At 39.4% G+C, this 21,270-nt stretch overlaps 1 protein-coding gene across 3 annotated transcripts in view; it reads right to left on the bottom strand.

The window, feature by feature from the left end:
* The window catches only part of fbln2 (fibulin 2), a 114,272-nt gene that overhangs the window by 10,707 nt on the left and 82,295 nt on the right, over positions 1-21,270 (bottom strand). For all 3 annotated transcript variants that reach the window (XM_072382941.1, XM_072382942.1, XM_072382943.1), the window contains 7 exons: positions 19,440-19,574; positions 17,835-17,972; positions 7,726-7,869; positions 5,865-5,993; positions 4,490-4,615; positions 3,469-3,585; positions 512-640 (listed from right to left, as the gene is read on the bottom strand). In XM_072382941.1, the coding sequence (XP_072239042.1) occupies positions 512-640; positions 3,469-3,585; positions 4,490-4,615; positions 5,865-5,993; positions 7,726-7,869; positions 17,835-17,972; positions 19,440-19,574 (918 nt within the window). The remainder of the gene's footprint in view (positions 1-511; positions 641-3,468; positions 3,586-4,489; positions 4,616-5,864; positions 5,994-7,725; positions 7,870-17,834; positions 17,973-19,439; positions 19,575-21,270) is intronic.

Here is a 21,270-nt window from a genome sequence, read left to right as displayed (position 1 = left end):
CCTTATCCCTTATCCTCTTATCAGAGAGCAGAAGCTTCAGTCGCAGCTAGAAAACCTTTACGCACAGCTTACTCTAGCTGATTTGGCTCAAATGCTTAAAAAAATTACTCAGTGCTGCAGTTAATCAATGTTACTAAGTCAAATCTAGAGTTGCCATCCCAAACAGAAAATCACCAAACCAGACTAATGGATAGGAATGATTGTCGGAAAGGGGCCTAATTAGTCTTATTTTGTCACTACAATTCTTTTCTTAAAACGAAACTTAAGATATATGAGCACTGGCACATTTCTGAACAACTGATATCATAAATGAAGTGATATTGAAGTGGCCCAATTTTTATTATCTGCATCAGCAGAACGATTTTTATGCTGGCTATTCTATAAGCAGCACATCACCTTTGTTATCTTGGACCTTACAAGCAAAAAGTATTAAAGTGCATATAAATCAACATGTTTTAACTCTCAACTATTCATGCATCTTTGACAAACTATGAGTTCACTGACACCTTACCTCTGCAGGTACGTCCATTGACTGACATAACATATCCATCAGGAGGACAAGCACATTGGTAGTTGCCTGGAACATTGATGCACTGGAAGGTGCAGAGGTTCCCAATGCTCTGGGAGCACTCGTCAATATCTGTTAAATACATGCAAGCTTGCTTATCAGTTACTGTAGATTAAAGTCCAATCAGAACACCAAAGGGGCTTAAAAGGAAGCATGTGTGTGTGTGCTTTTTAAGCTAGCTTAGTATGCATTCCTGTCTTAGGCATTTGCATCATAGTGTTATTATTTTCATACCATGGTCTGGGTGAATACTTAATTCTGATTGGCTGGAGGGTGTAGGTTAAAAAGTGTAAATTTAGACCTAGGAAAGACATTTCGGTCAAATTGCCTGATGACAGTTCTAAATTATTGCTCAAACACTAGTTGGAAACCATAGCAACAGAGATTCAACGTTATTTCACAGTTTATTTATCACAACAGCAAGACAAAACATGAGTGATTTTATCATTTCTTTTAACTTATTTGGTGAACTTAAGACTGGGATGGAGCAGAAGAAAAAGAAAAAGAGAATATCAAAAGAAAAAGGTGAAGCGACACAAGGAGGTGACACCAGAGGAATTGAAGAAATTAGCAGATGACAAGGAAAAAAATCAGCGAAGAGATCTGTACAATAGTACAGTCTAATAATAATATAGAACCCCTGTTCTGTCCTCAATAATATGTTGTATAATATAATTCAATGAATAGATCAAATAAAACGTAGTATTGTCACAATTTTGGGAGCCAAATTGTGACATGACTACGTTTTCCCTTGTGGACCAGTGTAGCTATTAAACATTTTGTTTTAGATGTTTCCCTGCTCCAACACACCTAATTGAGATCAATGCCTCATTAGCTGGTTTGTGCAGAATGTAACAATCTTTTGAAGAGATTCATTTAATCTGAATCAGGTGCGTTGAAGCAGGGAAGCATCTAAAACTTGCAGGACAGCGGCCCTCGAGGACCGGAGTTTGACATCCCTGTCCTTGAGCAACTTTTGTCAATATCTAGTTTACACAACTGAAAAAAAATATCAAGTGCTGTCTCTTCCATATAATTTACTAGATGCTAAAGCAAGTGAGTGCTGATGTTTACATCCCTTAGCCTTCTCAGCTCAGGGATAAGTGTGTACGTAAAGATATATAACATTTTCCCTGGTTCCCAGGTTTAGTATGACATTGTGGACAGAAAATGGATGAGAAAAAAAAAAGAAAAGGCTATCACAGTGAAAGTGTAAAGTGATTGATGAGATTGGATGTGTTTGCATGTGCTTGTCACATATCACTTGATATGTCTATCTTATTTAAAAAAATGTAATTGAATTTTTGTTGTTTTTTGTTATGGACACTTGATGACAGAACCACATCAGTGTAAAACAGAAGGTTTCTTAATAACTACACCTAAACTATCTCTAATGTACTCCAGTGCAAAAGTTGCAACACATTTTAATTACAGGGAAATGTTTTGTTAAAACTCTAATGCACAATTTACATGTACATATTTCAGGCATCGTCTCATTTTTCATTCACTTGCATTACCGAACTGAATCATGGATCTGCTGCCTCACTTTGCTGGTGTAGTTTGTAAAAGTTGAGAAAAGCAGTGCAGCCAGTCAAATCAACTGACCGAATTCATGTTTTATCTCATGACTGATTGTCAATAGATTCTGAAAATTTAGCTTTGCCCACTGTTGAGCATTAATGCATTGTATCTGTAAATCCTGCTTAAAGGCCAGAATACACTGATGCTGAATAATACGCAACAGCTATCTTTATCATTTTCGATTATGGTGGCTGACCGTGAGGGAGCACCCTTCTACAAGGAGCTCAGTATAATTTCGTGACACTTGCCTGTTTTCAAGTATTTCCACTCCTGAAAGTACAGATTACTTAATCATACCTCCTGGTTCCCATCCCATAACAGCTTTTCTCCAATGGTGCTTTAGTAGTTTTATTCATGCTTATTCTTCTCTGCTTTTACAGCGGCACTGTTGCATATCAAAGTGTATGTAAAAGTGATGAGGAGGGATTAATTTATAGGTCAAGAAACAACCAAAGCTCTACAACCAACCGTGATTACAATCACATTTTTTTTCTCTCCAGGTGGTTGTTGTGTAAAAGGATCAATATGAAATACAAATAATTCCTACTGATGCGACAGGTGGCATTTCACTCATCTGATGCTCCCAAGTACTGCACCGTCAATGTGTTTTAGATTAAAGAGGTATCGAGGTTCTTTATGCTTATAACTGAGAAACTGAGTGGTGTTATTCTGGAGTTTGTCAGCGGAGCTGTCAAAACATTTCAATTATGTTAAGTTGGTTTACATTATTTTTCACGTGTACCTGATTACAGGACCACTGCACCCTGGCAGTGTATTGCCTTAAAAAGTGTTAACTAATTAATCAGCAGACAGTATCTATACATGGGGTCGACGTGAAAAAAAAGAGTAATGTATAAATATTATACACAAACTGTATTAAAAAAGATTGACATAGCTTCCTGGTCAGAGAAATATACTCAATGTGGTCACATATTATGAGACCTCCATATGGTCTGACCTAAGTTCTTTATTACAGGATGGTGTTCATTTAGTAAATTATGGTGCCATTAGAAATAAGATAGATGAGAAAATTGAGTATACTTAGTGATATTAGATATTTAATGGTTTACCATTCCCTCTGATATGAACATGAATAGTCTCCTCGATTCTTTTCCCCATAAAGTGCAGTTAAGAAAAAAACAATAACACACACAATAAATACAAAAAATAGAATAAAATTAAATTAAAATAAAGGTTTTAACATTGACAGTTTGTGACATCACTGTGGGTATGTCCATATACTTCATATTTTCTATTGTCTATTCTGTTCATTTGTTGTAGTGTCCTCACTGCTTATACATTACCCCTGGAGAAAATACCTTCACAAATGTGCCCGTCCTCTTTCAGGAAATAGCCTTGCCGACAGTAGCACTGATATGAGCCATATATGTTGGCGCACTCCTGGCTACAGGGGTTTTTGTCACATTCATTTACATCTACACACAGAAAAGAAAAAAATGTGGTTAGAACCATGTTCTTGTAAGGATAAAGTTGGAATTATAATGTGGAAGACCAAAAGTACCATTATCTAAAATAAATACGAAAATGATTTGTACAGGAAAAAAACAAAAAACTGACTCGATAAACAAATTAATATACCAAAAATGCTACTAAAACAGGGCATAAAAATGACTCATGCAATAATTAATATACAGAATGTGGAATAGATTGACATTTCTACTGTGTTGTAATGATATAGTGCAGTAGGATGGTTTCTTGACTGTAATAATAATATAAAATACTAGCAAATTTATCCTTATTAAATAAACTTATTTAGTAAAATCCATACACTGAAGTTTGTTAGTTGAACCAGTACCAGACATTAACTACTTTGGTATTAGTAAATGTGAATAGCACTTATGGAAACCTGCTCATGTCTCTCAGACAAGTTCTGTAGAAAACCCTTAGATAATTGAAAAATCACACCTTGATTAATATCCTTTAGTAACAGCTATGACATGCTGGTACAGTGTGAATTATGCTCCTGGTGAGCTTGACTCTTTGAAGGACAGACATTTCTACAACTCTCAGATGATTGACAGTGCCTGAGCTAAGAAACTATTATGTATGCAATGTCTGATGACTCTGCATTCATGAGATCCAAAGAAAATGACCCTCCATCTGAAGACTTAAACAAAGAAAGCCATCTAACCTTAAACTTTGCGTGAGGACTAAATTTGATTCTTCATAATGGCATTCTACCGTAAGTGCTGTCTCTGTATCATAACTTCTTGATGAAAAATGAGACAGACCATCTGAGCTAGGCAATATTTATATTTTTTTTATGAATGTTCACTGACAGAGGGGCGAGAAAGAAAAAAAAAACATACTCTAACGTACCCTCACAGTTCTTGCCATCAAATGCAAGGGAGAAGCCAGCTGTGCATGAGCAGTAGAAGGAGCCTGGGGTGTTTTCACAGGTTTGGGCACATACCCTGCCAGGAGAGCGCCAGCACTCATTTACATCTGTCAGTACAGGAGGAGGAGCTATTAGACAGCACAAAGGACTCCACGCCTGTTCCAGTCACACAGAGAATAATGTGTTGACTAAATTCTCCACCTTGCTAATGATTTTATTTTTTCCAAATTACATAATTCTGTACAATAATTCCACAGATGTAATCAATTAGATCTGACAAATTAGATAATTTTCTAAAAAGGCAGCTTATTCACGAGATTGCTTTGAGTTTGAATTGAGCTTCTTACTTTCAAGAATTACATTAAAAAACAGTTGGTGAAATAAACTCATTCACAGCTTGTGCTGTCACTTCCCTGCTAATCACTTTAATTAACTGTTACGTAAACAAGGCTGGAGACGTTTGTTCTCATGCTTTCTGGGTCTGCCTCTTTTACCATTTTTACATAATTCTGATGGAACACTTGTAGCTATAACTTTTCCCAATTGATTCCACAATATCTGTGTATCAATGTGGTGCTGAGCCACCTCTGCTTGGTGTGTGTGAATTACCACAGAGTAACAGTGGTGGGTTAATGTGCATTACTTTTTTGGAAGCCAAGAACGCAGAACCCATATGTCTATGAAGGGCTACAATGTTAATATGTTTGATGGAAACCATGAGGAAACTGTAATGAAAATATGCCATTTCTGTCTATTTCATGAAGAAATTCAAGGAAGGTTACAGTGAGCGTATCTCTCCATACAGATCTAAATATTTTTTAATCATATTCAGCATTTTTCAGCAATTCTCTGAGCCATATTCAGTACTTTTTTTTTGCAACATTCAAGCTTGTTTCCTTAATTTTGTTGGTAAAACTTGTATGTAACTACATATTGTTAATATGAGGATGTACATAATATGAATGGAAGCCTTTTTCATAATTCCCTTCCTGATGAGGTGTTCCGTCATCTGTTTCCTCAGTTAGCAAGAGCAGCAGACTCGCTTGTCTTTTTCACTTAAATAAACAGACATTTCTTATCTATATCCACCATATGGTAGACTGAAAAGGGAATTGAAAAAGTAATGGGTGGAATACATTGTTTGTATTTAGCTCTAAATATTTAGCTCCTAATATTGATGAAGGGATAAACAAGTTATCTTGTTATGACACTGCATTAAGAAATCTGAATTTGAGATAAGGAGAATTTGAATGATCCAGTTAAACAGCTTCAGCCCTCAGAGCTTCAAAAATTGCATGATTGAACCTTCCTTATGCTCATCATCATCATCAGCAGACCTGATTCAGTGAAACGTACCAGTACAGACTTTTCGAAGGGCATCATACTGGTAGCCAGTCTGACAGTCACAGCGGTAGCTGCCAGGGAGGTTGTGACAGATTTGGCCCCCTCCACAGTGGTGCGTCCCCATCTGACACTCATCAATGTCTGGATACGTAAACAAAAAGCTCAACCCATAATAACGTCTTCCAAATTATGGCACTGCTAATGTTAACTGCCCACATGGGCTTGGTACAGGATACAATGGGTACTCGATGGGCCCCATGTATGTTTGCCTATTCATTTATCATACCTACAGCGACCCCGTTTTTGTTGCTAATTTGGAACTTATGTATGCATTTTCTATTAATGAGCCAGCCAAGACCATCAAAAGAAAATCTCCTGGGTTGACCCATGTGGTTGACCTTAGTTGACCCCAGATAAGATGCCCATTTTGGGTCCATGCTTAATTAGCAGTCACGTAGTCAAGCATAATAAATGTGGAATATTAGCACAGGGAAATATGGAAGCTAATGGATAATCCCCTGAGGGGCTTATTTATGAGCCACCTTCCCACTTTTTTTTTACCCACAAAAACCCCACATGCACATGTTGGCTGGAAACTAAAGGCTTGTGACTGTAACTACTCTACAGACAAATTCTTTCCTATAAACAGATACACCCATATGGATATGTAGAGTCGACAGGATATGCAGAATCTTTAAGTTAACATGACTGCATTCAGTTCAGACTTGTGCTGTCTGGATAGCGAGCATCAGGGTCTCAGTCATGCATGAAAGTCAGTGGGTATACATGATGAGATTAATTTGATTATAACTACAGCTGGGTTATGCTCCTTATCTGAGCAAGGGCAATTATCCTTGGATATATGATGGTGAATGAATCGAATCACTGGCACAAAGCATATCATATCCCGGCGCTGTACCCATTTCAACTATCGCTAATAGAGCCACTTCCGGTTGACCTCTTCACCACCACCAACAACAACAACACACTCAGGTATTCGAGAAAGACGGCGAACGAAGAGCAAGATGAAGCTAAGTCCCTCTACATTTCGTTTGTGATGAGCATGGTTAACGCGATGCACAATGACACATTCTCTATCGCGTTGTTTATTTCTTTCCGACACTGTGACAACAATAGTAATATCGTCTCCTTCGACTTCCGGGTGACGGTCCCGGGAAAACATCTTGAGCATGCGCAGAACGCTCAATCCAATCCATAACGTGCTTCAACCGTCTACATGCACGTTTGGTGTACATTTGGATCGAGTTATCTCGGGGTCATAATCTGATCGTGAGTAAGTCGATCCGATCCGTTTTTTTGTCAGATTAAGGTGTCTACATGAACTGAACAACTCAGTCGTATTGTAATTTAGCAATTAATCTGATCCGATGGCACTCATGTAACCCCACTGACTGACGTAATCAGTTGTTGTCAGACTATTGGAAAGCAGTGAGTGTCTGAATGAGGCCATAACTTACTTAACAATCAGTCCTGCTCTTCATTAGCTGGGTAGCTGTTGTAGCAAGTTAGGGTTGTGGGCTTGTTTAACTTCTTTAGCAAAGTAAACAGACAGGGTGTAGTCCCAAAAGCTGTATTGTTAGGTATTGTTAAGTGATAGTGCAGTTAGCAGTGTGAAGAGAAAAATGTTCCTAACAACACAATAATAACAACAACAACAACAAAAACTTGTATGAAATGAATAAATGATTGACTGACATGCACTTTTCGAAGCCAGAATGTTAAGTTATCAAATACAATAGTTTTGTGTTATATTTTTATTCTTTTTTTGCAGCTCCAGGACAGAAGAGTGAAGATAACTTCCATAATGCTTTACTCCTGTGTCAATACTGCATGTTTAAGTGGTAAAACTCACCGACACAGCTGGCTCCATCAGGGTTGGGGTGGTAGCCACGATTACACATTATTATCTTCCGCTGACATGTGTAGGAGCCCACTGTGTTAACACAGTTAGAATCCGGGCTGCACGGCTCACTCGGGCTACTGCATTCATTTATGTCTGTACAATCACAAAGACAGAGAGTCAAGCCTAACAGTAGCTGAGGAGAGTGATGATTGGTGGGAGGGTCAATCCTTACTGACAGGCCTGACTATGTCTGTTTCTTCACAATACTTTCAACAGAACAATTAGTTTAATGTTTAACTGTTCACCCTTTAACAACACAGTTTTGTCAGACTGGCAAGTCTGAAGTAGTTCATCTGACATTTGTGTAACTGTTCTGTCTTAAGTTTATATGACCACACAATAAATACTTGTTCCCTACACATATAGTGGAACCAGTAACCTTTCAACTCACATTATAATAGGTCAGGATTCCCATATTTTCAACAGCTACATGACCAAGTAATTAACTTCTTAAAAACAATATTTAATTGCTTCAAAAACAGAATTTTTATCTTTTTTTTTCAGCAAGTCATCAAGATTTCAGTTGTGAATATCAGGCAGCTCTCAAATAAGTATGACGGTGGTCACTTTGGAAATTCTTTGTCCCTTACAATGATGTAAACGTTTAGTCAATAAAGGGTTATAATATGTAAATTTTGACCATTGATTGAACCCTGAACTTATCTTATCTCATATGTTTTGGAGTATCTGTTTAAAGAAAAGAAACAAGTTAGTAAAAGTGGTGAAGAGTTGGTATGTTTCCAGACCAGTCAGTGTTTCTTCTGAGCTAGTACTCAAATTGCTCCAAAGTAGCAGGGCATCTTTCCTTTATGTCCAGCCACTTAGTTATGTCAGCAAATACAAAAACTAAATGTCATAGACATGGGACTGCCCTTAGAAACAAACAATGTCTCTCTCTGAGTGCAGCATTAAAGCAGCATTAGAGATGCTGTGTTATTTTATACAGATGAATGTAGGTGGTGAAGAAACAAAACATATGACAAATCACAAAGACGTCAAGGCTGAATTGTTTGTATCATATATGTTGTTAACTAATATCAAAGTGCTGTATAACTAATAATGTCACTGTGAAATCACATATTTTGAATAACAGACACACAGCTCACAGAAGGTTAATCACATAAACTCAAAGCACAAAAAAAGAGGAGAGTACTGAATTAGAAATAGATATTTGAAAACCTATAAAGCAAGTCTTCCACACTTAATGACAGATCTGTAATGACTCTACTGACAACCATTATGTGAGTGTAGGAGCTGTTCTGATGACATCAGGAGCACCCAGAGTTGTGCATTATAACTATTTTGTGATATTTCCCAAACTGCAAGCAAATTGTCAAAAATTATCAAAAAAATCTTTTGTGTTACTGCATTGTTTGTATGTTGGTTTTTGGCTGCACATATCTTTGAAAGTGTACAAATTATGGAAAAACTGACGTTTCATGTAGAGATGTCCTGATACAATTTCAAGTATTGGATCAGACTGTCTTATGATTGATTGGTATCAAAGTCACTGAGTAAGCTTCAACTCTCTGATCTCTGATGTTTTATCCATCCACGGCCGCCATGTGTGATTGTGGCAGGACAATGTGAACATGTGTGGAAATATTTGTGGAAAAAGAGAGCAGCTACTTTCAGTATTTGCATTTTAAACATTTATGACAGCACTCCATTCAGTATTACTAATTTGATTAGACACCTTAAATGTCTAACCAAATCAGTATTAGTCGTTTAAAGCCTCTGTCATGCTGGATGCTCAACTTGGCTTCCAATTCGGAGAAAGAATGGAGCCAGTTCATTCCCCTTTACTGATAATTTGGTAGCCAACTTTAATGTTGTTGTCAACACATACAGGAGGAAACCTTTTAAGAGAAGACATAAGTGTCAGTGGGACAGTAATGAGGCATAAAGGGTTATGGTTAGGGGAATCACCAGCCCATCACTACGGTTGAGAAAATCTTTACTGTGTTTTATTCATGGAGTTCCTTCTTGAGATATGACTGCTACTGGCTTTACTACAGACTTAATTTTAAGGCATCGATAAATAAAAACAGCTCATGGAAAAGCATGAACAACACTTCCTTCCCTTACTGCATTGCAGAGCTACTGAGTGGCAATACAATTACATTTATTTCAATAACTTGATTTCAAAGGTTGGAATACTGTGTAAAATGGAAATAAAAACAGAATGCAAAAATGTTCAAATGTAAAATAAACAATATTGTATCTAATATCTTATTTTTAAAACATTTCAAATGTTGAAAGTAACATTTTTTAGAATTTGGTGAAAAATATGGCCTTATCTCGAATTTGATGGCAGCAAAACGTCTCATGGGATCAACAAAAGGCTGTAAAAGTAAGTTATATTAAAAAGAAACAGCTGGAGGAAATGTTGTCATCAATTTTCAGAAATTGCAATTCAAGAATCAAGAGTCTTTATTGTCATTATACGAGATAACATAATTTTCTACAGACTTACGGCCTAAAGGCACACTGAGGTAAAACTACACGATAGGGGGTGATAGCTTTCACAGCTCTGGGGAAGAAGCTGTTCCTGAGCCTTGTAGTGCTGGTTTTGATGTTTCTGTACCGCTTTCCTGATGGCAGTGGTTCAAACAGTCTCGTCACTTCCAGTTTTATTTTGAAAAAGCACTAACTTTCCCCTCTCGTTTCAGGTATCTTGCCCTTCCTCCCGTGTCAAGCGTCTCATTGTTTTCCCTAATTCCCAAGTGTTTCCACCTGTTCCCCTTGGTCCCTCATGTATTCAAATAGTCTGTGTTTCCCTTGTCTTGTGCCAGAATGTTGTCTCTCCCCATAAGCTACATTACCAGCCTTACTTTGACCCATAGTTTCCACGGTCATAGTTCCACGAGCCTGCAGTGAGTGACCCTCCTGCAGAGCTATCTTGATTTATAATTTATTCTTATTCATAGCCTTAGTTTATTTATTCAATACGGTAAGTTCCATAGCCTTGTTTGTTCCTCCGCTATCAAGGAGAGATTTTTCATTGCAACCTTTCATAGTCGCCTCAGTTAAAGGACAGCTTTAAGTTTCATAGTGCCTCTGTTTTTCGAGTGCGTCCTTTGTTTAACTCCGCCTCGTTAGGAGAGCATGTCTTTGTTTTGTTCATAGCTTTTCTGTTTTCCTCAGTTTGGAGAGATTTATGTTGGTTAACTTTCATAGCTGCGCTCAACCTCCGCCACAGTTACTGAGGAGAGCGCTTAGGCTTCCACAGCCCGTTATTTTGCTCTGCCTGGAGATCGCCCTGCCTTGCTGTGCTCTGTGTGATATTATTATTAACGTCTCTTTGAATCCGAAAAGACCCTTCATCTGTGTCCTGAGTCCTCGATGTACTTGACAGGTTCAGTCTCTGAGGTTTTATCACCACCCCGCCAAACGTGGTTCTAGTAAGAACAGGTGTAGCTGTATTTTGAATATTGGTTTAGGGACACTGAGTGGTTTGGTGTGGTTGAGACCATCTCGACTGGTCAGGTCAACGAGCAGGATGTTAGACTTTGAGGAACATCCTCCATCAAGGGAACAAGATTATGCCTGTTGGCATAATACTGTCCACGACATATGAGCGGGGCGTGGAGTGGACTGAAACCATTGTGCCTTTGAGTCTGCTATCCTTCACACGATGTCTCTTGTTGAACACTGAGATGTCCTTAAACTTTTTCTCTCTTTCTTTCTGTGTAACAGTTGCTCTGTCAGGAAGCTCTGGGTTAAGTAGAGTGGGGTGCAGGGGGATTGACGTGTGAAGCCCATAAGCCTTTGCAAGAGAATTCAAGTAGATGGGAGCCGTTCCATTAAGCACTTTGTAGGCTAACATCAGTGACTTGAATTTGGTGCGGGCAGCTAAGGGTAACCAGTGGAGTTCAATGAAGAGAGGGGTGACGTGTGCTTTTTTAGGCTGATTGAAGACCAGACGCGCCGCCGCATTCTGGATCATCTGCAGAGGTTTCACAGCACAGGCTGGGAGACCAGTTAGGAGAGCATTGCAGTAGTCAAGGTGGGAGATGACCATGGCCTGCACCAGGAGCTGGGTGGCATGTTAGGTCAGGTATGGTCTGATCTTTCTTGTGTTTAGTAATGCAAAGCGGCATGAACGAGCAACCGAGGTAACGTAATCTTTGAAGGTTAGTTGGTCATCAATCATGACACCCAAGTTTCTAGCAACCTTTGATGGAGCAAGAGATAGGGATTCGGTTTGGATGCAGATGCTGTGTTGTATGGTTGGTTTGGTTGGAAAGACAAGCAGTTCAGTTTTTGGGAGGTTAAGTTGGAGATGATGGGCTTTCATCCATGCTGATATGTCAGAGAGACAGTCTGAGATTCATGCTGAGACCGTGTGGTCATCAGGTGGGAATGATAGATGGAGCTGGGTATCATCAGCATAACATTGGTATGAGAAGCCATGTGATCGGATGTGAGTTGGTGTATATGGCAAAGAGAAGAGGTCCCAGTACTGAGCCTTGGGGGACCCCTGTTGCAAGGTGGTGCGCTGCAGAAGTGTGACCAAGCCAGGATACTTTGAAGGACCGACCAGTGAGGTACGATTCAAACCAGGAGTGTGCTCTCCCTGTGATGCCCATGCTTGAGAGCATGGACAAAAGAATACTTTGGTTGACAGTGTCAAATGCAGCCGATAAGTCGAGCAGGATAAGTACAGAGGACTTAGCTGTCGCTCTGGCTTCTTTTAAGGCTTCTGTCACAGCTAACAGAGCCGTCTCGGTGGAGTGTCCACTTTTAAACCCAGATTGGTTTGGGTCAAGGAGGTTGTTATGAGAGAGGTAATCGTTGACCTGCTTAAAGACCACCCTTTCAAGGATTTTAGACAGAAACGGGAGGAGAGAGACTGGCCGATAATTCTCCACATGAGTTGGAGGGAGGGAAGGTTTCTTTAGCAGCGGTGTAACCTGAGCTTGTTTGAAAGTGGTAGGAAATGTGCCCAATGTCAGTGAAGCATTAATCACATGCGTGACTGCTGCAGTTACAGTAGTAAGTGTGTACAAGTACAAGTGTGTATCAAATGTGATGTGCACATTTGATACACATTTGAACAATTAACACTGAACAATTAACACACCCATGTGTCTGTAATTACACGAGTGGATATAAAAGCATTCACAAAGTGTTGCAATGCATACTATTAAAAACAATGGCCGCTTTAGCGGTATTGGAAGACATAGCAAATAGTGCAATTGAAAGAGAGCGTGTGTTCAGAGATAGAGAGGATTTGCTGGCACATGATGACAACTGGCTCATCAGTGATTTCGAGGGTGTAGTGTCTCATGTTTACCACCTGTGCAAAGTTGTTCTGGGAAAATGATAAGAAGTAATTGCCAGCTGTGTAAGCGAGTCATGGGTATAAATCAGGACATTTTGAGAATAACCTACCCCCAGTAAGTTTTTCCAAGAATAGGCTCAAAATTACGCACACACCATGTCCGGGCTTTGTGTTTGGTGATGGGAACAGGCAACATCTTCAAGCTCACTAAAAAAAGGCAGATTTGACTTAACAAAGAGCACACCCACAGTAAGTCAGAGATTTTGGGGAATCTGGGCTTGACACATCTCTCCAGACTTGGTGCATCAATCTGTAATTCTTATACGGACCTGGTTGACAATAAAGGTTTCGGTGTTCGACCAAGTCTGTGTCAGCAAAGTTCTTCCTGCATCATCTACACACAGGCTGTTTGAAGACGACCATCCCCAATGGATGTGCGCAGAGCTGCAGCCGACGTTGAAGCGCAACACAGCAAGGAGCCATGCACTGCTTGTGCCCACAGGTGATGTGCACACTGGGGTTCCTTTTTCACCTCTGCTTGTGTGCGCTTCTCAGACCCCACAGCATTGACAGCCTTGCACACGCTCTCCCACCCACTCCTCTTACATTAATTCAATTCAATTTTATTTATATAGCGCCAGATTACAACAATTGTCATCTCAAGGCACTTAAGTAATATAGTCCAATTCAAGCCAATTGGAATTCAATTCATTGTAATCATAATCCAATTAATTCATACAGAGCCAATTCAAAAAATTTATATCCTAGCTAAGGAAACCAACAGATTGCACCGAAACTTGTCTTCAGTCCAATCTCCCGTCCTGAGCGTGCCTGTGGCGACTGTGGAAAGGAACGACTCCCTTTTAACAGGAAGAAACCTCTGGCAGAACCAGACTCAGGAAGGGTGGCCATCCGCCTCGACCAGCTGGGGTTTGAGAAGACAGAAAAGAGGGAAAAGAGGGGGGAAAAACACCATAACGCCATTCAAAGGATATCTGTTGGAACAGGGAAACATACGTTAATAACCACAATAATGTCACATGTACATAAAATCAATTGTGAAATTAAACAGGGGGAAAAAGAGAGCAAAGTGACGAAAGGTGTGACAGATGAGGTCCCCCAGCAGTCTAAGCCTATTGCAGCTTAACTATGGGATGTTTCAGGATTACCTGAGCCATCCCTAACTATAAGCTTTATCGAAAAGGAAAGTTTTAAGCCTAATCTTAAAAGTGGAAAGGGTGTCTGCTTCCCGGACATTTACAGGCAGCTTATTCCACAAGAGAGGGGCCTGATAACTGAAGGCTCTACCTCCCATTCTACTTTTAGAAACTCTGGGAACAACAAGTAAACCTGCAGTTTGGGAGCGAAGTGCTCTGTTAGGAAAATACCTTACAATTAAATCTTTAAGATATGATGGAGCTCGGTCATTAAGAGCTTTATATGTGAGGAGAAGAATCTTAAATTCTATTCTGAATTTAACAGGGAGCCAATGAAGAGAAGCTAAAACTGGAGAAACATGATCTCTCCTGTTAGTTCTCATCAGAACTCTGGCTGCAGCATTTTGGATCAGCTGGAGGCTTTTCAGAGAATATGTGGGACAGCCCAATAATAAGGAATTACAGTAGTCCAATCTTGAAGTAACAAATGCATGAACTAGTTTCTCTGCATCACCCTGAGACAGGATGTTCCTGATTTTAGCAATATTACGAAGGTGAAAGAAGGCAGTCCTAGAAACCAGTTTTATATGTGCGTCAAATGATAAATTCTGGTCAAAAATAACTCCAAGGTTCCTCACTGTAGAACTAGAAGCCAAGGAAATACCATCTAGAGTAACTATATAACTAGACAATTTCTCCCTGAAGCGCTCAGGTCCAAAGAGAACAACTTCAGTTTTGTCTGAATTTAAAAGCAGACAGTTCTGAGTCATCCAGGTCTTTATGTCTTTAAGACAGGCTTGTAGTCTGACCAACCTGTTGGTTTCATCTGGTTTCATAGATAAGTACAGCTGAGTATCATCAGCATAACAATGGAAATTTATGCCATGCTGTCTGATAATGTTACCTAATGGAAGCATGTATAAAGTAAAAAGAATCGGTCCAAGCACAGAACCCTGAGGAACTCCATGACTTACTTCAACATGTGAGGAAGACTCTTCATTTACAAGAACAAACTGGAATCTATCAAATAAATATGACTTAAACCAGCCTAATGCAGTTCCTTTAATCCCAATAACATGTTCAAGTCTCTGTAACAGAATGCTGTGATCGATCGTATCAAATGCAGCACTGAGATCCAACAGGACAAGCACAGAAACAAGTCCGCTATCAGAAGCTAACAGGAGATCATTGGTAACTTTCACCAGTGCTGTTTCTGTGCTATGATGTACTCTGAATCCTGACTGAAACTCTTCAAACAGATTATTTCTATGTAAATGATCACAAAGTTGAACTGCAACTATTTTTTCAAGAACTTTAGACAAAAAAGTTGTGATTGGGTCTAACATACAAGTTGATGGTTTAGAAGAGACTATTGCTGTTGCTAGCTCAGAAAGATCAACTGGACAGAAGCTGTCTAAATACAATTCAGGTTCGAAAGATACTTCTAAAGCTGCTCTACTTGATGATACATCTGTCATAATAATGGGAAGGATTCCATTAATCTTCTCTCTGATAGAAACAATTTTATTGATGAAGAATCTCATGAAATCATCACTGCTGAGAGTTAAAGGAATACATGGCTCAACAGAGCTCGGACTCTTTGTCAGCCTGGCAACAGTGCTGAAAAGAAACCTGGGATTATTCTTATTCTCTTCTATCAATAATGAATAATAAGCAGTTCTAGCTTTACGAAGTGCTTTCTTATACGTTATTAAACTATCTTTCCAGACTAATTGAGACTCTTCTAAATTAATTAGCTATTAATTAGCTGCTTATGCCGGAGGACAGCATGCCAAAGAGCACATTTTTGCGGGCCTCCACTTCAGAAACGAGCACCTCCATCTCGCTTTCCATGAAGTTCTTCTTTTTTCCTATCTTCTTTTTTCTTTTTTTTTCTGATCATGCAGAGAGGGGAATCGCAGGTGCAGGGCTCATTTAAATATGATTTGCATATTTAGGTAGGGGCATTTACAGGGAGGAGTCCGGTACTCCGACATTTGCATTCAATTCCACGTTGATTGGGATGTACAAATGAAATGTGCTTGGATTCATGCGTACGCACAGATTCATACATCCGGACATTTTTGTGCGTGGGAGGGCATTTGGGTTAGCGCGTACGCCATGTTTCAGTAGGAAATCCACGCAAGTCTTTGTACATGAGGCCCTTGGAGTTTTGAAAAGTTGAAGGCCTCTGGAAGTTGAATTGAGAACATTGTATTTGGAAGTGTATTAAAAATGTTAGCTGCAAGCTGGGGAGCCTGTGCGCCATCCATATTAGTGTCACCCTCATTGTTCGCCATTGTGTAGTTGACGAAATAAAGTTTACTCTCCTGCTGCACTTCCACTTCTACTTGTAGATGTACTTTTTTTCTGCTACTTACTGCTGCTGCACTCCTGACACCATTTCATGTTAAGCGTGAATGATAACAGCAGAATGATCGATTCCGTTAAACTGCAGACGTTTTATTGCCTCCTTAATATTCAACCGTGTCGTAGCTATCTACTGGGCAACTGTTCCACACAAACAACTTCCTGTTAAGATGAATATATTCCTGTACAAAAATGCATAAAATTGAAACCTGGTATTGGGTGGCAAAAGTCTTGGTTTTGGAATTTACTATCATTTTCTTTAACTAAGGTTTAACTAAGGTTAAGTGGTATTTTCAGTAGTAGTAGGCTAAGTAATCTGTACATAAAACCAAAAAGGGAATAATTGTCACCTGCAGCTTCATGTTATATGGTGAGTTCTAGTGAGTTGTTGATATCACTTTACATAAAAGTCTCCAAAGCTGTTCAACCACCTTACAAGGCTTCTATAGTGACAGTGAGGCTGGAGCCTATCCCAGCTGTCACTGGGCGAGAGGCAGGGTACACCCTGGACAGGTTGCCAGTCGATCACAGGGCCACATAGAGACAAACAAGACACACAACCATGCATGCTCACACACACTCCAAGGGACAATTTTGAATCACCAAATAACCTGACACGCATCTTTTTGGATGATGGGAAGAAACCAGAGTATCTGGAGTGAACCCATGGGGAGAACATGCAAACCACACAGAAAGGCCCCTGTAGGGAACTGAACCTGGAACCCTTTTGCTGTGAAGCGACGGTACTAACCACCACACCACCGTGCAGCCCCGTAGTTCTTCCATGATGTTTAAAAGAGGGTGTTGTCAGGGTGATGTTGAGGTCTACAGAGCAAACCTCTGACACACTACTTTGTATGTTCCTCTATGCCTGCACTCTATCTCTACACTGTCACCTCTGACAGAGTCTGACTAGTAGTTTCCTTCTATGAAGTTTATTGTTAGCTTTGATGTTAGCTGTAATGTTATATCTTCATTTGTAAGTCGCTTTGGATAAAAGCGTCTGCTAAATGCATAAACATAAACACACTTAACAGACATTTGAAGATTTCCATGACATCAGTGCAGCAGTAAATGTTTCTTAAATGTAAATTAACACTCCAAAAATCACTTAAACACAAAGCTGGATAGAAGGAGTGAGGAATCAGGTTGTTAAGGAGGTCTAATTTTCAACTGGCTATTTAATAGTCACATGATCAGACTTTTTCCTTTACAAACAGAGAGCAGCACTGACAGTCTCTTACCAATACAGTTGCCATGAGAGTCCTGCGTGAAACCACTGATGCACTTGTGCTTGGGGTTACACAGGAAAGAGCCCAGTGTGTTCGCACATACATAGCCCTCACTGCAGTTATCAGTTCTCATCGTGCACTCATCGATGTCTGAAAAAAGGACCAGATAAATATAAATTCAATAAGACATCTCGATAAAAAAAAATTATCACTTTGTGCTGTTGTTTACGATTCCAATCTGCTGTCAACTCCCTCAGCTTCTCTGAGCTCTCAAAGTGTTAACAGTACAGCAGGTGGCACTGTGGCTCAAGCATAGAATAAGCATATGAAACATCCCAGATATTCAATCATTCACCATTCCAATGTTTAACTGGAGGAACAATTCCAATAAAAGAATCACTTGATCATCTGGCTCCGCAATTAACAGAAGTTGAGCAAAACTCCCTAAATGACAGTTATTGGATCTTGTGAGCGATGGATAGAGTTCAAATTGAGTTTTTTTTACTCTGGTGCCAAGAGCCCCTTTTCTTAGGAATTTGTGTTACACTGGTTCCTTTGAGCGAAAAGACTTAATTTTGTTTTGTTTTTTCTTTACCAATAATCATTGTGGGGATAAGTTGCCAGCATCACAGCAGAGACCTTTGCTTTCATGCAGCTAATTAGTTTTTCCCCTTTTGGATGGTCGACTAAATATTACCCTCATTATCTAGCTACATTGATTAGTCTTCCTGGTGCCAAGTGCTGATGACACGAGTCAGAGAGCTTCAAAGTGCTTCACTGCCTGTGCAATGATGCCTTATTGGGAGATTATCTTGTCACATACAGATTCTGGGCATCTGCACAAGCACAAACATTACCACGGCAGCCAGAAAACACCAGCATATGTCAAAGTAAAGCTTTACTGTCAAAGACTGAGTCATGACCACAGATGTGTCTGAGAGGAATTTCTGAGTGGAAATGATTAGCAGGATTTTTTAAATTTCTTATTTCAAAATGTTTTTGTAACTAATGATGACATAGATCCAAAATTGGATTAAGAGTAAGGACCAGAACAGCAGATGTTTTGCTACCATGAGTATCTATTATGCACTGCCTCAGTTTAAGCTATTGGTGTTGGGTCTTCTTTAAGTTGTTCTAACACTGGCAACACTTTGTACTGTTTCATCCTCACAGTTATTGCTCAACTGGGCCATTTAATTGGACCTCTCTCCTTGTTCCAGTATGCGAGCACGGGAGGGAAACTGATTTATCGATCAAAGTATGTCCAGCTCCACTTTAAAAGAAGATGATATTCCCCCTTTCATCTGGTTAGTATTCGGATTTTTACAGTTGATTCAACACATGACAGACCAAAAGCAACTGACAATCAGCTGAGCTAGTGGGAAATTGGCACCATGTTGAGCAATGAGTTGTACAGCTCCATACATTTCAAACATGCTGTACACTTTCTTTTTACAAATGAGACACAATCTATCCCTTGTGCTTATTGTCTTTTGTTACTGGCTTCTTCTTCCACTTCTTTAGTTACTTCTGTGTACTTCTGACTGCTTCCGAAGCTCTGGGACAGATGTTTGGGAAAATCGGCTTGATGAAATAGATCAAGACCAACAAACTCACCTCGGCAAACGCTGTTTTTCAGCTGGTAGCCTGCAGGACAAATGACCTGCAGTTTGCATACAAATGAACCCACTGTGTTCACACAATGCTCACTTGGCTGGCAGCTGTGGGTATTGGTCATGCACTCGTCCACATCTGCAGAAGACAAAGATGACTGTGAATGAGGTTTATGGGGTTGAGGATTTGATAATGAATATCTGATGAGATGGAGCATGACTTTTAAAGAATGTTGATGGACAGGACCTATATGAACTTCTGCCACTGTGCTCCTGCTCCCTGACTGTCACAGTGATGTTGCTCAATGACTCAGCAGCAGATTAGCAAAAAATAATAAAAGCGAGACAAGGGAAGTCATTCTTACATCGTTTGAGGCTAAACAGGACACTACAAATTTCTTATTTCTCTTATAAACTTTTCTGGGAAACAAAAGAATGGATGGTGTTTTCAGAAACTGAGAATTTTTGTTTGTATTTTTGTGATTACATAAAAAAGGAAGGAGGTCAAGGTTTGTCCGAAATGCTCTTACAGAGGTAATGAGTGACCCCTCACGCAGTTACTATATTACAGACCAAGTAAAGTCATGGTTTTGAACATTAAAGCAGCACGAACAATATTTTTCATATAAACGGTCAAGCTAATGATTATTTCTAATGTGTAAGTGGTGGTTAATGACGAAGTCATACTGAGTAATCGCTTCAATCTGTAGTTAAGCCAACTGTTCTTCAGAATATTTTTGTATTTTATGTCACTGATTTAATCCTTTCTGGCCTGCGGCTTTCATGTCTTATTTCAGTCTCAGAACTCTCATCGATTTCTTGTCCAGGTTGTTCCAGCTTTTTTCAGAAAGAAACTGACAAATCTACCCTCCAGTCTGCTATCTGCCCAGCTTTAGATAATAGACACATAAAGACAGGGTCTTACACCACACATCCATTTTTTCATGCCAGATGTAACAGATTTAACTTAATTATTTTGCTTTTTTTCAAAGCAGACGAGGTTAAAATTTAGCGACATCCAAGGTACTGCCAAGGAGGAGTGAGGTTTTTTTCTCCTGGTAAGGGAACATTTCTCTGTCTTTGTTCTATTCAATCAAAGGCAGCAGTGTCTGTAAGCTGTTGTCCTTGTGGTGTATTAGGAGGCTGCAAAGAAGACGTTCCGAGACATTCTTACTTCTTCTAACTTCCTCTCTTTGAGATCATCATACAACTAAATATATCCAAAGTCACTGCACAGATGTTTTTAAATTGTGTAGATGGTGATTTTTTTCAGATGTAGCTGTGAATATAAATTGAGGATTTCATTAACTCAACTCAACTTTATTTGTATAGCACACAAGGCCACACACGTATATCATAGTGCTTCATAGTGCAAAAGAAAACATAGAAAAATAAACAGACACAGCTTCAGACTCTTGTCAGCATCTGACGACAGAAACAAAAAACGTGAATGAGACCAGTTCTTTGGAAATACAGCTGTATTATTAATACACTATTAATATACAGTATATGAATACAAAGAGAATCAGAGAAGCAAACACACGCAAAGGGTGTCTGGCACAAAGCAGAATACAAATGTGACATGCATCCAATGAACTGTGTTTGGTCGTGATTTCTGTTCAGGAAAAGTAAAAAGGACATAAAAAAAATAAATCATGTGTTTATTTTTACAACACATTAAAGCTACGTGTTGTTAAGTCACACTGAGCAATTCCTATAAGGGTGGACAGGTACATTGTCCCCATCCTTGTAGGTACAAAGTACCTATATAAAGTTTATTTTTCTGTTTTGTTGCCAACCATTCATGCAAATATGTTTGTACTGGCTAAAAGTAA

Source organism: Leuresthes tenuis, unplaced genomic scaffold, assembly GCF_036924035.1.
Source record: "Leuresthes tenuis unplaced genomic scaffold, fLeuTen1.0.hap1 SCAF_3, whole genome shotgun sequence".
NCBI lineage: Eukaryota > Metazoa > Chordata > Actinopteri > Atheriniformes > Atherinopsidae > Leuresthes > Leuresthes tenuis.
This window is presented reverse-complemented; position numbering and strand designations above follow the sequence as displayed.